At 37.3% G+C, this 16424-nt stretch overlaps 1 protein-coding gene and 4 pseudogenes across 2 annotated transcripts; all 5 read right to left on the minus strand.

Annotated features, from left to right (window-relative positions):
- Positions 1 to 3698: 3698 nt before the first annotated feature.
- On the minus strand, positions 3699 to 4953 carry LOC148918544 (wall-associated receptor kinase 5 pseudogene; annotated as a pseudogene).
- An 867-nt stretch (positions 4954 to 5820) lies between these two features.
- On the minus strand, positions 5821 to 7310 carry LOC148918545 (wall-associated receptor kinase 2-like; annotated as a pseudogene).
- Positions 7311 to 9666: 2356 nt separating this feature from the next.
- LOC148918546 (wall-associated receptor kinase 3 pseudogene) lies at positions 9667 to 11520 on the minus strand (annotated as a pseudogene). Its single transcript, XR_016125312.1, has 3 exons — positions 11517 to 11520; positions 11263 to 11418; positions 9667 to 11019 (listed from the first exon to the last, which is right to left on the minus strand). The product of XR_016125312.1 is annotated as a wall-associated receptor kinase 3 pseudogene (transcript).
- Positions 11521 to 14100: 2580 nt separating this feature from the next.
- On the minus strand, positions 14101 to 14655 carry LOC148918547 (wall-associated receptor kinase 1 pseudogene; annotated as a pseudogene).
- Positions 14656 to 14843: 188 nt separating this feature from the next.
- On the minus strand, positions 14844 to 16042 carry LOC148918548 (wall-associated receptor kinase 2-like). Its single transcript, XM_089048651.1, has 2 exons — positions 15091 to 16042; positions 14844 to 14917 (listed from the first exon to the last, which is right to left on the minus strand). The coding sequence occupies exons 1-2, from the start codon at positions 16040 to 16042 to the stop codon at positions 14844 to 14846; spliced, it is 1026 nt and encodes a 341-aa protein (XP_088904777.1).
- Positions 16043 to 16424: the final 382 nt, after the last annotated feature.

A 16424-nucleotide genomic window follows, 5' to 3' on the forward strand; every position in this document is an offset into this window, starting at 1 on the left:
TTTGAGTTTTTTGTGTTGAGCTTTTTTCAGTGGCAGTCATGTAATTTATAGAAACTTAAACACCAATTTCTTATGTAATAAATGGATTTTAGGTGTGTTTCTAAAGTGCATTCCATATGGAGTTTAAAATATATATATATATATAATTCAGCCCTTATTTTGAGTATATTAATAAAGACCCCTATAAATATCCACTATTATAACACATATACAAGATGTATCACATGACCGTACTACAATAATATTCTATAATCTCTCCAATAATTGACCCCACTATATAAGGAATGCATGCATTTACATGCAGTCTACGGATAGATGAGCGTCCACGTGGCTATTCCAAACACGTTGCTATCAAGCAACATGTAGTGCGATGTCATTGCATGAAGTCAATGTTGTTGTCATCCACTGGATCCTACGTGGCCCCGTCTAATGTGCATGCGTATTAGGAGAGATGACTTTTTATGTACAACTTTGAATACTAATACTAATCTCTCAATGGAATGAATAAAAGGAAAAACAAAAAGATATCTCCTAATGTGTAGGGTATATAATATTCCTACATGGACATCATGGACACAACCCGTCATCTTTTTTTGCCTCGCTAACTCTTCCCATAAGATTGGGCCACCGGCGGATCCATAACTCGACTCAAATAGCTTTTAGGCCCAATCATTTCTTTATTTATAGGGTTTTTATTTTATTTTATTTTTATTTTTATTTTTTTTGTAGTAATGGTCCTTCAATTATACTCGGAGTTACATTTTGGTGGTCACTCAACTCCAAAAAATAGTTACAAAGATCACTTAATTAGGTATTGTGTTGCACCATTAGTCCCCACGGTCAAGAACACAACACGTAATTAAGTGACCTCTGTAACTATTTTTGGAGTTGAATGACCAAAATGTAACTTTGAGTATAGTTGAGGGACCATTGGTACAAATAACCCTTATTTATTTATTATTTGTTATTTCGTTTTTATGAATTTCTAAGTTTACCCATGGATTTAACGGAAAAATAGACAGACTTGACGAAATGGACTAGTAATGCAACACCATACATAATTGGGGGACCTTTGCAGCTATTTTTGGAGTTGAATAATCAAAATGTAACTACGGGTATAGTTCAAGGACCATTCCTACCAAAAAAAACCCTTATTTATATATAATTTCTGTTCAATTTTCTTACGATGGACGAAATCTTCTGACGAAACAAGAGGGAAGCATCAATGATCCAGTAGACTGACTCTGTACACACAAAACAAAGACAGAGACTTTATGTGGCGTTAAGGAGAAATGTTTCTATTTGCTCTGTGTATTGTTGATATACTAATGCTTTGAGGGGTTTTCTTTTTCTCTGTTTAGCGCTGAGAAATTGAGTAGAAAAGGAAAAGAAAGCGAAATCTGATTAACAATGTGAGAGAGAATGATATATTAATGCTTTGGTCAGTGGGTTGGAATCTGCAAGTCCTTGCTATGGCGAGACAGAATGATTAACAATGTTGATTATTGAAGAAAGGGTGATTAAAATTTAACTCTATTGCTGAAGAAAGGGTCTTATATATTCTTAAGACTCCATTTAGCATTACCTTATACATGTTGTTACCACACTTTATTTGGACAAGGGTGTGACGTCTAGGGCTGCTAAAATAGTTCCTTTGTTCTCTTTGTTGCAAGTTTTAGATATTTTTGCAAACAAATGCAGATCCAAACTCATCCTAGCTAGACATTTTAAAACCACCCAAGACATCTCGGACTGAAAAGTGACAAATTCCCAACTGATAAATCACTGGCAATACTGCACCAAAGCACGCATAAATCAAGTCTCTTCTGCACATAAATCAACCTTTCTCCGAAGTTCATTTCCCTAAACCTCATTTAATCATGTTAACTTCTTAAACGATTACATGCTTTTCAATCTGAAAATCTTCAATTCATAACATCCATAAATATAGAAGACCAACTTGGAACATGACAAATGTAGTATTATGCACGAAAAACTACAATGGATACATCAGTAGCAGTAGCAGCAAGTCAATCTATTGTTTGTGGCATTTGTAAGTTCTTGCGCAGTAAAGACTGGTATGGGGTGGCTCTAAGTCATGGATTAGGGGTAATATATGATCTTCCTCTACAAATTTGTCTGATCCCATAATGTTCCAGTCTTTGTGGCTGTGATACATGTTTTTGTTCTCTTAGCTATTACCCTGTCTCCATTTTCATCTTACCCTCTTACTCTAGAAAACCAATATGCTACAATTTTTAGAACACTCGCAAAGAAGAACGAATTCAAGAAGCTTATGGGTAATGCTAGCCAACAACTTTGCTCTGTTTCAAATTTAAAATGAGTGCGCAAATGCCATTTAGGATGAATTTTTGTTTTCTTCTTTTTGGTGGAGAGACCATATATGATAAGCTTGTACTTGATATATCAAATTATAAATTCAAGATTGGTGATAAAATTAGTGGGAAACAAACGAGGGACCTTTTTGTTCTCATATTTCTGCAAGCACACAACAAAGTTGCTGTTAGTACGAAATTCGTATTGGCATTTCCTAGACTTTAGTATAGGGTGAAAATTAGTTTGTGAGGAATTGTTATTGAACGCTTTGTCACTACTCTTTCAACCCCACACTTCCGAGGCATGACCTGACCATATGAGAAACTTGACAACAGGTAAATCATGACATAATCATGCATTCATTATAGGATTCCTAGTTGGAATTGTTTTCACTCAAGTATTTTTATGCTAATTCTATTTTTAATAGGATTATATTTTATCTCTTGAGATTACTTTCCTAGTTGGACTCTATTTTGATTTAGATCAAAATATTATGTTTTCATTATCTTGGACTTGGAAAGGATGTTTTAATTAATATCCTATTTGGTTTCGTGTTTACATCTTGATATATATTGTTTAATTGGATAAACAATTGATTGTAGTGCAATGGAGAATATGACGAAATCATATAGGATTCTAAGACTATCAGATTGAATGCATGGCAAGATATTGTGTTGTGATTGTGGGCCTTCACGTGGATTGTGGAGAATAAGTTTTGTATAAATCTTTGTGTGCATCTCTTTAGTTTTGTAGAGTTTTCATATAGTTGGTTTGAGCATCTAAAATTCCAAGAAAGCTGCTGTGCGTATATTTGAGATAAATCATCAAGTGTTCAATGTTTACTTAGTGATTTATCAAACACTTTAATCATTCATATTGCATTCATATGCATGTCGGTGACTCATACGGTTGAAGGCACCAAGACCGTGGTGGCGGTTTTCCTCCGGTGAGCTTGAAGCAATCGTGGCTGTGATTATGCGTCAACATAAGGAGTGTCAAGATCATCCCGTGATGAAGTTGAGTTATGAAGAAGTCGATAAACATTATCTAGAATGTGTCTAGAATAAGTGTGAGTACTTCTTGTAATCATCGTTCTATAGTGGATTTGTGTTGGACTGAGGAGTCCCGTGGATTTTCCCCAGAGGTGGGGTTTTACCACGTAAAATAATTATCTGCGTGTTCTTTTATTTTATGCCCAGCACGCTACAGGATTGATAAGCCATATCAATCCTGCTACCGAAGTTTATTTTTATTTATTTGATTAGAATCTTAAATTGGCCTATTCACCCTCCTCTAGGCATTTTGAGTCATCCTGCAGGTATTTTCAGTTGCAATAGATATATGCTGATGACATAGTTCTATTTTAAGAGGAATATTACCAGGAACAAGTAGTCAACTGATTATCGCCCATCTCCACGAGGCTTTACCATCTGGATTTGATTTTGCATGCTCCTTTCATAATCTGCACTGATTAAAATACTACTATAACTAGCAGCATCACCCTCACCTCTGATATCCACAAAGGAAGAGCTTGAAACAGGTGACCCAAGCAAGTAGTCGGTATCTTTCTGAGTTCGAGGGAAATTAGGCTTTCCTCCACTTGGATACAGTTCCATAGTTGGCACTAATCCATCGAGCTCTGCAGCTACTTCTTTCATGGAGGGCCTTTCTTCCCCTCTTAGCCATAAGCATCTTTATGCCAGATGGGCCACTTTTGTGACTCTCTCAAAGTGTCCCTCCACTATTTCATCATCAAGAATTTGACCCAAGCGATCCGAGTCCAACAAGGAAACAAAGACATTTGCTAGGTTTCTCTCTGCCTCAGGCTTTTCAAAACAAAGAGCCCTTTGGCTTGTGAGTAGCTCCACTAGGACAACACTGAAACTATAGACGTCACTCTTTTCTGTTAGTATGTTTGACTGAAGATATTCAGGGTCTTAGTATCCGACTGTCCCTTGCACAAAAGTTGATAGTTTGTTTTCATCTTGATCAGGAACCAATCGTGAAGCTCCAAAATCGGATATTTTTGCTGTGTAGTTTTCGTCTAATAGTATATTTGTTGCTTTCACATCTCGGTGTATGATCGGGGTAGAAGTGGAGTAGTGCAAGTAAGCTAGTGCCTCTGCTGTATCTGATGCTATCTTCAATCGTAATGGCAATGAAAGGGGTGATGTTCCTTTGTTGTTTTTCCTATGAATGTGCTCATAAAGAGTGCCATGGGCGATGAACTCGTAAACCAATATTGGTGTTTGGGTCTCCAAACAACAACCTAGGAGTCTCACAACATTTTTATGGTGGATTTGAGAAAGAACAATCACCTCGTTAACAAATTGCCTACTCTCGGTAATTGGGGCACTTACTTTGGACTTCTTTATGGCAACCACTTGTTCATTTGACAGTATTCCTTTGTAAACAGTTCCATAGCCTCCTTCACCAATTTTTCCGCTCACATGATAATTGTTTGTGGCCTTTTTAAGTTCTTCTTCAGTAAAAATTCTGGCTGCTGTCCGAACAGATCCAGCATAACTAGCCAGTTCTTGCTTTAAAAATAAGCCACCATTGTCTTCAAAGTATTTTTGTTTGAGTTTGTTGAACTTTCTGTTCTTCATTTCCTGATATATACAAAAATTCGCAACCACTAAAACCAAGATGCTCAAAGGGATACCTGCAGAAATTAAAAATCATAGTCATAGCTGATATTCGTAATTTAATTATCACCAAAAGTCAGTTTTGGTCCCTATAGTTTGGCACTTGAACCACTTTTGACCATGTAGTTTCAATTCTGTCAAATTTTCCATTGTAGTTTCATAATTGTATTTAGGACAATTCTAATTTCCATCAAGTTATTCTAATTTCTGTCATCTATTCCAGGTCAAAAATGGCAAAATTTGAGGATTGTTCTTAAATTGCTACAGTTATGAAACTAAAATGGCAAAATTGACGAAATTGAAACTGTAGGGTCAAAAATGGTTGAAGTGTCAAACTATAAGGACCAAAAGTGACTTTTGATCTTTAATTATTTATGTTATATATTCTTATAGTATCCTGGGGTCGGATGTGAAAACTATATTTCTAATTAAAAACAGAAATATATAGTGTATTAAAAAATCTGGTGTCTTTTTTAGCTTCAAAAGTTAGACAAAGTAATATATCTTGCCTTTGATATGCATTCGGATAAATTCTTTTTTAAAATTTGTTTCCCTACTATTTTGTTTCAGAATCATGAATAATTTACCGTGCATAGCATATACTGTTTGTGTGTCGTATGGCCAACGTGTTGAATTAATTGGCTATAAAATATATAGGATGCATGCTTATATCTAAAATAGCTAGCTGGTTACATACCCAACGTAATTTTAAATGAAATTACAGAGGCAGATTTGATGCACGTAATTGCGTCCTGGTTTTTGTAGCCACTATTACATGAGCAAGAGTAATTTCCAGCTAGATTTTTGCACTTTCCATTGTTACAACGGTTCGAATTCAAAGCGCACTCATCAATATCTGAAAGAAATAAGAAAAACACATATAGATATATATCACGTATCAATGAAGAAGAATCCCGAATTCTGAGCAACAATAATTAACTACCACACGCACAAACATATGTTTATTGCAGTATACTAATTTTTCTCGTGTTGTGAGACTAGGTAGGATATTGTCAAACTCAGACTGTGTGAGGTCCAGATTTACAACCTAGGGTATTATATTATAGGGAGTTTCACTAAAACACCCAAAATGGAAGTTGAAATTATAAAAAAACCCAACACCCAAAACACTTTATAAACACACCCAAAACCCATCATTACACACACTCAAAACCCATTTATAAACACACCCAAAAAGTTGACTTTGGGGTTGATTTTGGATGTGTTTCTATGTTTAAATAGTACTTGGGTTTTTTTATAAATACATGTCTAGGATTGGGTTTATTTATAAATTTGTATATATTATATGGGTATGTATAGAAAGATGGTACATATAATATACCTTGGCAACCTTGTGGGAGGTAGGGTTCCCTTGGTATCCAGGCAAGCACTGGCAAAAGTAACCAGACGATGCAGACGTCTTATTGATGATCCGGTCGACACACTTGGTAGTTTTGTTATGGCATGGATAATCCACTCTCTTTTGAGCTGCACTACATGACTGATTCCCAATTTCCCAATTGAGAATCATTGGAAGCCTATTATTGGATTTCAGTTGTTGAAAACTTGTCTCCCCGGAGAAATTGAACTGGCCCTCTTGCACAACAAAGGCGTAGCTGCAAGGGTTAAAGCCCGTAATAAGTATATGATTGTAATAGCTACTCAATTTCAGAGTCTGATTTTTGAGTCCACTAGGGATGGAAGTTTGGCAACACCGGATGCCAGAGCAAGAGTCCTTCTCAGCGCTGTTGAGGCTGTAACACAGCGACATGCAACCGGTGATGAACCTTTCCTCATCTGCTCGGTAGCCTGTAAATAGTGCATAAGTGTCGCAAGTTCGCAACCAATGGCGATGAACTTGTTTTTGGTACTGGATATGGTGTAATTAGACAAACTGAGCCGAAAGCCTACGCTGTCATTCGTTGGCACGCCCTGCTCGTCATAACAATCTCGGGCAGCTGACAGCTCTATTTGCAGCTCACCTTCCTCAAGGTATATGTTAGTAACAGGGAGATTACCTTTCATCAAATATGCAGTTGGGGGATTGGTAGAGCTGGAACAATTGATAAAAAACTTATCGTCTTTGTAACAACCTACCTCCATGCCAAATGGAAATGGCACGGTCAGATTACCACACTGGGTTAGGCATCCTGGCCGGGGTTGAGCTGCTGCTTCAGCTGTAATTGCAGCCGCATTCCGAATATGAAATGAAATTTTAAGATTGGAGATAGTGGCAGTAAAAAAACAGTTGGTTAAGGCGTAGAATTTTTCTTTGATTAATCCTATATATGTAGATTTATAAGTAACTACTTGTCCCTTTGACATAAATAAATTTAATAGTAAATTTGACTTATACCCTTCAAATTCAATTTGCTGTACCTAAAACCCTTCACTTTTTGTTCCTATAAATAATACTCAATTTGTATAAGTAAAAATCCATGACTAGGATCCAACTCAGCAAGTTACCTAATTAAGCATAAAACATGATTTATTGTACTTTTCAGATTCCAAAAATACCCTCAACTAAGCCATTATTGCATTTTGTATATTAATGTAGAAATCAATATGGAAACAGTTTTTAATTGGATTGTATATAATGACAGATGTTGAATTTGGAAATATCTCCAAATGGTTGTAATAGATGTAGGAATTAATTTTGAAACATTTTTAAAAAAAATTTAACAATAAATTCAAATTTAGGTAATTGGTTTGTTTAATAAAATGTTTATGTTATTTTCTTTTTATGAATTATACATGACTAATAATCCACTTTATAATTGTTTATGAATAAAATTGTACATACTAATTATGTTGAAAAAATAATGTACCTATTACTTGTTTGTTTTATGAAAAACATAATTTACCTAGTATGAAAAGTGTACATAATTATCTATTCCAAATAGTGTACCTATACACATTTACAGGTATATTGTAAAATAATTTACCTGTGGGTAAATAATGTACCTATATTTTATATAAATTATTGTGCACTTATTTTTAATTATGAAAAATATACGCAATTACAAAGTAACTGACTTTGTTTTTTTTTTTTGGTAAATAATATACCTATATTTTATATGTATATATTTATATTATATTTTTCATAGGTACATTATTGGATATGTAATTTACAGATTTTTTGTTTGTTTGTAATTTTAGGGGCGAGATGTGAGAGGGAATGACAACTAAAAGAAATGGGGTGATTGATATGCTATTAATAGGGAGTATATTAATTACAATTATGACAGTTAATGAAATGCTTGAAATAAATTATAAATAAAATATGAAGTTTAGTGGCAATGATGTAAAAACATAGAAATACTACGACCTCTTATATCCTACTAGTCATTAAAATTTGAAATTGGGTTTTACACATAGATTTATAGAGTGATGGGTATATGTCTAGGAAATAGAAAATATAGGGATCTATATTGGGCCTAAATTTAATTTAGTAAGTTGACCGAGAGCATTATATATATATAGTTGTGTGTTGTAGGTATGGACTGCTTCTTGCGACAACATCAATTTCATCTCTTTATTAGTTTTTTAGGATTATAATATATGTGGATGGAGAAATGACTCCTAACATATAAGGGACCAGGGACCAAATACTTTTAAACGAGGATGTGACAAACGACAATTCTAGATCCAACGACTTATTCTACACATTTGAATTGAAAAGTGACATATATATCCCAATTGATATAGAGTGTTGCTAAATAAACTCTAAAATTAAATAAATACACTAAATATGTATATATATATATAAATATGAGTAAATAGACCACACTCAGGAGGTGTTGGTCAAAAACCCTCCGGTACCTAAGTTAATTCAATTGGATCTTTGAAAAAAGATACGGCAATAGCTAAAATAGATGAGGTTTTCTCTTACGGGGAGAGTTGGGTGACAGGAGCTGTGTGTGGTGGCACTTAGCCATGTGGGAGAGAGGAAAGAAGGAGTGGCAATGGCAAAGAAAGAGAGAGGGGATTTTTGTCAGGTTTTGGAATTACTTTGAATGTCATGTGTGACTATGTATTTATAATCTCCTTGTGAGCTGGAATTTTAGGAGAATAATCTTGACTTGATTAGGATTATGTCTCTTAATGTAATTTTTTCCAGCCCAACTCAAACAAATTAGTTTTGAGCTCTATCATCGTGGATTGAAGTCACAGTTGTTCTTAATTAGTAAATAAAAATAAGAATAAATGACCTTCGGTTCAGAGCGGGGCCCATATTTGAATCAATCAGAGAGGCTAGAGGCATATTAATTGGTGGAGATACTTAATGTGGCATTCATTTTAGCACAAAAACAAGTAATTATTAGAGGCATATTTTTTCTGTAGCTATCCATATGATATCATGTGCTAGCTAGCTGGCTCAAGAGAGTCGTTGCTTCTTCAGGTGGAATGGTGGTCTTGATCATGGCCTAGTCGATTTTTTATTGTTTAAAAAAACATTTTAGTATAACTATTCCAAAAAAATTAATAAAAAGAGTTGAAAAATTAAAAAATTCTATCGCCTTTTCATCAAGCACGGCAAACATGAATGCATGTCCCAAATCATGTATATCACTTTTTAAATTGATGATAACTTTGGAAAAAGAAAAAGATTAATGATTCTTTTCCTTTTTTTTTCTTTGAGGGGAGACCATATTATAAAGGAATTACGATGATTACGGAAAGTGTTAGAAATCAACGTTGTATATAACTTGGACATTTTGAATACAAGCCAGCCAATTACAGAAGCATTGCTTGCATTGCACGCTTTTATTTTACGAGGCACTCACTCAAACTGTAACAAACTGAAATTCAAATCAACGACCATGATCGTAAGGCTCTACTGCAATTGAAGCACTATCACCAACTTCACCTCTAACATCCAAAACGTAATCATAATAATTAGCAGCAGGTGACCCGAGCAAGTGGTCCGTATCTTCGGAAGACCGTTGGATATCATCAGCCTTTTCCCCAGCCGTATTCTTTCCCATAATTTGCACTAATCCCAGGAGCTCCACGGCTACTTCATTCATGGGAGGCCTTTCTTCACCTCTTAACGCTATACATTTTTTTGCCAGATTGGCAACTTTTTCTACGATTGTCTCGAAATTATGTTCCTCCTTAACTACATCTGCATCAAGAATTTCAGCTAGCCGGCCCTCTTTCATTGCGCAAACAAAGACGTTTGCTAGGTTTTCTGCCTCATTTTTTCTCTTGATTAGTGCCTTTTTGCCTGTGAGTAGCTCCGCTAGGACAACTCCAAAGCTATAAACATCACTCTTATCTGTTAGAATGTGTGACTGAAGATATTCAGGGTCCAAGTAACCAAGCGTCCCTTGCACCAAAGTTGCTAGTTGATTTTGATCTTCCAGAACCAACCGTGAAGCCCCAAAGTCTGCTACTTTAGCCACATAATTCTTGTCCAATAGTATATTCATTGCTTTCACATCTCGGTGTATTATTGGATTTGAAATGGAGTGATGCAAGTACGAGAGAGCTTCTGCAGTACCTGATGCTATCTTCAACCGCGATTCCAACGAAAGTTTTTCTTTTCCGTCTTTTCCATGAAGGTGATCATAAAGAGTGCCATTGGAGATGAACTCGTAAACGAGAATAGGTGTTTGGGTCTCTAAACAACAACCAAGGAGCTTCACAACATTTTTATGGTTGATTTGAGATAGAAGAATCACCTCGTTAGCAAACTCCAAGCTGTCAGTAATTGGGGCACTGACTTTGGACATTTTTATGGCAACCTCTCTTTTATCTGCAGGCAATATACCTTTGTAAACTAGTCCAGACCCTCCTTCACCAATCTTTCTCTTTTCATCGTAATGGTCTGTCATCTTCTTCAGATCTTCTTCAGAAAAGATTGAGGCTGTCTCTATGGATCCATTGTATCGAGTCAGTTGTTGTCGTAAAAGTAAGCCCCCATTTTGTTTAAAGAACTTTTCTTGTTGTTTCTTGAACTTTCTTCTCTTGACTCCGCAATATATCCAAAAGACTAAAACCAGTAAAACTAAGAAGCTCAGACAGACACCTGCAAAATCCAAGTCAAACTTTTATAGATGACATGGTGGGACTATGATCACAATGAAATTGATTATTCAATTTTTTTTAAAATTATATTATTACTGGTCAAATAAAAGCAGCTTATTGTTATTTTCTTAGACAAACGTGTTGACCTATTTATGAACAAGTGTATAACATGCATGTATGCCTGTTAATTACAATACATATTCTATGTAAATAGCAGCTGGCAATATGAAATTAACTAGCATACCCAATGAAATTTTGAGGGCAGTGTTCTTTGTTCCGGGTATGCAAGTCTTGGGGTCGTGGTTTCTGTACCCACTATTACATTTACAATAGTAACTTCCATCTAGATTATGGCAAGTTCCATTGTCGCAGGGGTTTGAAGTCTCGCACTCATCAATATCTGAAACGGAAAGAAAAATAATCCCATGTCAAGCAATAAAATTGGGTAAGAATCAAGTTAATGATCCATTGGATTTGATATTGTTATCCAAAGCGCACTCATCAATATCTGAAAGAAATAAGAAAAATACATATATAGATATATATATCACATATCAATTAAGAAGAATCCCCAATTCTGAGCAACAATAATTAACTAGCACACGCACAAACATATGTTTATTGCAGTACACTAATTTTCTCGTGTTGTGAGACTAGGATATTGTCAAACTCAGACTGTGTGTGGTCAAGATTTACAATCTAGGATATATATATATATATATATATATATATGTCCCTTTCTATTGAGGGATCCCTCAAATAATTTTATTTGAGGGACATCTTTAGGGTACCCTACAGTTTTTTTTTCCAATAATCCAAATTATCTATTTTTTAGGTCTTCATTCATAGATCATCCTTACAAAAAATTAGACAAATCGGAAACTGTTTCGACATCCAATTGTGTCATACAAAATCAATGAACACGGTGCTTCAAGAAAGTACTAAAATTTCAATAACTCAATTGAATGGTCAAATGATATCGGATTCAAGTGATTTTTTGTAGAGATGATCTTTGAATGTGTATCTACAAAATAGACGGTTTGGATTAGTGAAATACAATCCGGAGTGGGCCCTACAAGGGTGTCCCTCAAATAAGATTATTTGAGGATCCTCAATGGAAGCTCTCTGTATATATATATACATACCAAGGCCCAGGGATGAGTAGTCCAACCGGGGGACGGAACTCCATAGCTCACACGCCGCACTGCCAACGACACGTGTAGCTCACAAATCTCATATCAAGTCCTACGCGCGCAGACAGTATCATCACCCCACCGCACCGCCAACGACGTGTGTGATGATACTCAAGCAATATACATACCCTTCCCATACGCCAAAGACGCCAACGACACGTATGGAAAGTGTCTCACACACCGACACGCCAACGACGTGTGTGAGACCCGCAATCTCATGGCCTTCCCACCCCACCGGCACTGCCAACGACGTGTGTGGGAAGCCTAGTAACTAGGGAATGATACTCACCTACCATACTCATACATCTCACAACCATCCCTCAAATTCACATCTTTCCACAATCTCACCACAACAACCTCTCATACTCTATACATAGGCAATATAGATAGACATCCCGAAATCCATATCAACATATTCATCATACTCAAATATATATGTCTATACTCAAAATATATAGCCAAGATGTATAAGCATATTCAAATCCATTAACCAAATGCTTATTAAATCAAAATCACCATTTAAAATATATGCACAAAACTTTCATCAATAAAAACCATGCATATGCTTAAAACAAAGTCCACTCACAAATAATCCCACACTGCCCGGCCCCATGAGAGTCCCGCCTGCTGCGAGTGATCAACCGAAGTACCTATTTCGAGATACAAATCCTTGATTAACATCACGTACTTCCAAAACGGAAATTCACAAAAAGAAATACTTAAATCCCCAAGTTCCCGGTGCGTGTACGTCCAAGGGAAAATCCTAAGGTCCTTACAGTGTTTGGAAATTGCTTTCCGATCGCACGGTAATCGCGATTTCCCTAAACTTCAAATTATTGAATCGGAACATCCGGGGCTCCGATTCACGATCCACGAATTCCTATAGGTTTCTAAGAGTACCTAGATCAACATACTTCAGTTTGGAAACGATCCAACGGTCAGAACTTATCGAACCCGGATAACGCACAATATGCGAAATCCGTTCGATAGTCAAACGATATCCAAATTGAGATCCGCAAAATCCTACGCACTCGTGACATCCTAAGGATCTCATCAAGATGCAAAACAACTTCACCAGCCTTGCCCACGCGCCGCCACACGCGCCGGCAGCGCGTGGGTGTGTAGAGAAATTTCCGGCGACGGAAAATCTCCACACCAACGCTCACCCTTCCTACCCTAGCTTCTTCTCAAGGTCAGGATCACTTTATTCAACTACCACGAGGTCCAATTCGCACGGGAACTGGCCGGAATTTCAAATTGAAAACCGGCCAAAACCTAGGTTTCAAATTCATGAATTTAACCTACAAATCAATCAAAACCTATCCCTCAGCCAGCTAGAACACAGAAAATGGATGAGAAACCTCACCTTACCCGTCGGAAATGGTGGTGGAGGATAGAGATCGAGCGGCTGGAAGTTCTGTCACTTCCGCAGCTCTCCTGCGTTCCGGCGAGTCCCGAAGGTTTCCGGGCTGTCTGGCCGGGAAGAGAGAGGGAGAGGTGGCGGTTCGAACGGACCCGGTCCTCGTCGGACGGGGTGGTCGGAGGTGGTGGCTGTGATGAGTTTTCCGTTCAAATGAACAGTGACAGGGGAGGGGGAATAATCGCAAGGAAGGAGAAGAAGAAGACGCGGGAGAGAGGGAGAGAAAGTGAGGTGAAAATAGTAAAAATCTGATTTTTACTAAACCCTTCAGAAAATTTACGATTCTGCCACCGAACAAGTTTTGATCGCCAAAACTTCGTTAAATCTCCGATTCAAGCCTACCGCCTGTCTACGGTTTCGTCTCAGTACCACCTACGCAACCACACCACTCATGGTCCCAAAATCTTCCCAGATAAGAAATTGACCAAAATTACCCTTAACCCAAGAGTAAATTAATATTTTCTCTTAATTAAATTAAAATAGGAATTAATTGGAGTCGGGGTGTTACAGTTTCTGCTGCAATCTTCAATCACAATTCCCACACAAGCGATGATCCTCTGCTCCTCTCACCATGAATGTGCTCAAAAAGAGTGCCGTTGGTGATGAACTCGTAAACTAGTAAGGGCACTTCTGACTCTAAACAACAACCTAATAGCCTCACCACATTTCTATGGTTGATTTGAGAAAGAACAACCAACTCATTAACAAACTGCTCGGTCTGGGTTGGGGCAGCAATTCTGGACTTTTTTATGGCAACCATTTTCTTATCTGGTAATATTCCTTTGTACACTATTCCATAAGATCCTTTCCCAAGGACTCTACTGTCATGATAATTGTTTGTGGCTTTGTCCAGCTCTTCTGCAGTAAAGATCCTGGTTGTCTCAACCACATGATGACTAGCAAGCTTATGTTGTAACAAGAAACCACCATTTTCTTCAAAGTACTTTTCTTTGAGCTTGATGTACTTTCGTTGCTTCATTCCCCAGCATAGGGACCATGCAGATCCGACGAGTAAAACCAACATGACACCTATCGCTGCCCATAAGTGTAACATAACAAGGTGTTGGATTTTATATATATAATGGATTTCATTCATTTAATTTTCATGGGGGGCAGGGGCCAGGATGTTTAAATAGTACATACCTGTAATAGTAACAATAATGAGATACATGGGAGTCGTACTCTTTGGCATGTGATTGCAACTTGTCCCTTTCATGCCGAAGTCCCAGGTAAGTTTACGCACCTTTCATCACTTTCGCAGGCCTCAGACTTGCACTCATCAATATCTGAAGGACATCACAAGATTATACGTACCAATTAATTCATGATCACACATTAGTCTAAGTGGTAATTAATTGATTAAAATCCCAACATATATGTAACAATGAAGATGATTTGATGATCCGATCATCATGATCACTTTGGCAACCATCTGGGTGGTATGGATTTCCTTGGTAACCTGGCAAGCACCGGCAAATGTAACCAATAGACCAGCCATTGATATTGGGCCAACTGACGCACGTGCTATTTCCCTTGCATGCAAAATCCGTGCTGTTATTAGCTGAACTGCATGGGCCATGATCCCCAATTTCCCAATTGAGAACCAAAGGAAGGTGGCTAGTCTTGTTGAGTTGTTGCAAACTTATGTTGGGGGAGAATGTGAACTCGCCTTGTTCCACAAAGAAGCCATAGCTGCATGAGTATAAATGGTTAGAGTACCATTGCTCCAATACCATCTCAAACTGGAACAATCCACTAGGGATGTAAGCTTGACCACATCCGTCCCCAGAGCAAGAGTCATCGTTGTTCTCAGCAGTGTCGTTGTTGCATAAGGCGAAAGAGTAGCCAGATGCATGTAAATGTCTTTCTTTGCCAGGGCCTCCGTGGCCTAGTTTTGGGCTACGGCGCCTACCTTCAAAACTTGCTGCAGTACCACATCCGACGGCGAATAACTTGTTTTTTGTATCGGAAATGGTGAAGGAATCGGGCAAGTAGAGGGAACTGTTAGTCTGATATTCATCACCAATACACTTTCGGGCTATAGGCTGCAAAACGTGCAACTTACCGTCAAGTGAGATGTTAGTAACCCTTAGAGAAGTGTGATTATCCATCATCAAATATGGGATTGGCCCTATTGAGGGTTCGGGTTGGCCAACATCTTTAAAATTAATATCGATAGTGGTAGTAGGAGTAGCAGTACAATTGACAAAAAATTCGGGTAGGCGGTAACAACCTCTAGCCATGCCGAATGGATATAGGATTGTGATGTTGCCACAGTGGTCAGAGCAGCCAGGCAGGGCTTGAGGCAAGAGGGCTTGATGATCATCTCCTACTGCTGTTGTTGATGATGTACTAATTGCTAATACAAACACTAGCTCTAGAACTATTACTAGCAATGAGATCAGTCGCATAATTGGATTCCCATGTAAGGACTGAAAACAAGACATGGAAGCAAACCTCTTCCATGTCTTGTTTTCATTTTTGGGAGCAGAATTGAGAGAGTTGAGTTGCCTAGACAAATGAAAGAAAGTGAAGGGCTAAAAAATGAATAATATTGCGGTAAGAATGAGATATTTCATGTCAAACCCACGATCAAACTAATAGCTGGATGTTTTTTTATCTATGGAAACTCCTAATTTATCTCAATCTTTCAATCAGCTCATCTCCCATTTGACGAAAGAGTTTACCAATCCATTGCTTTGGTGCTAAGAATTACTATAATCATCTTTGGAATTTGAAGGAAAAGATTTTTACTAATTCTTAGGGGAAGAGATCTTTAGTAATTTAATTGAA

This window comes from Prunus mume, linkage group LG3, assembly GCF_029339155.1.
Source record: "Prunus mume cultivar Tortuosa linkage group LG3, ASM2933915v1, whole genome shotgun sequence".
Taxonomy (NCBI): Eukaryota; Viridiplantae; Streptophyta; class Magnoliopsida; order Rosales; family Rosaceae; genus Prunus; species Prunus mume.

Bases quoted from the DNA above. Each gene is read 5' to 3' on its own strand.
- LOC148918548 (XM_089048651.1), bottom strand. From the start codon at position 16,042: ATGCGACTGATCTCATTGCTAGTAATAGTTCTAGAGCTAGTGTTTGTA. The intron at 14,918-15,090 runs GTTACCAAGGAA...GATGTCCTTCAG, and splicing joins CATTTGCCGGTGCTTGCCAG to ATATTGATGAGTGCAAGTCT.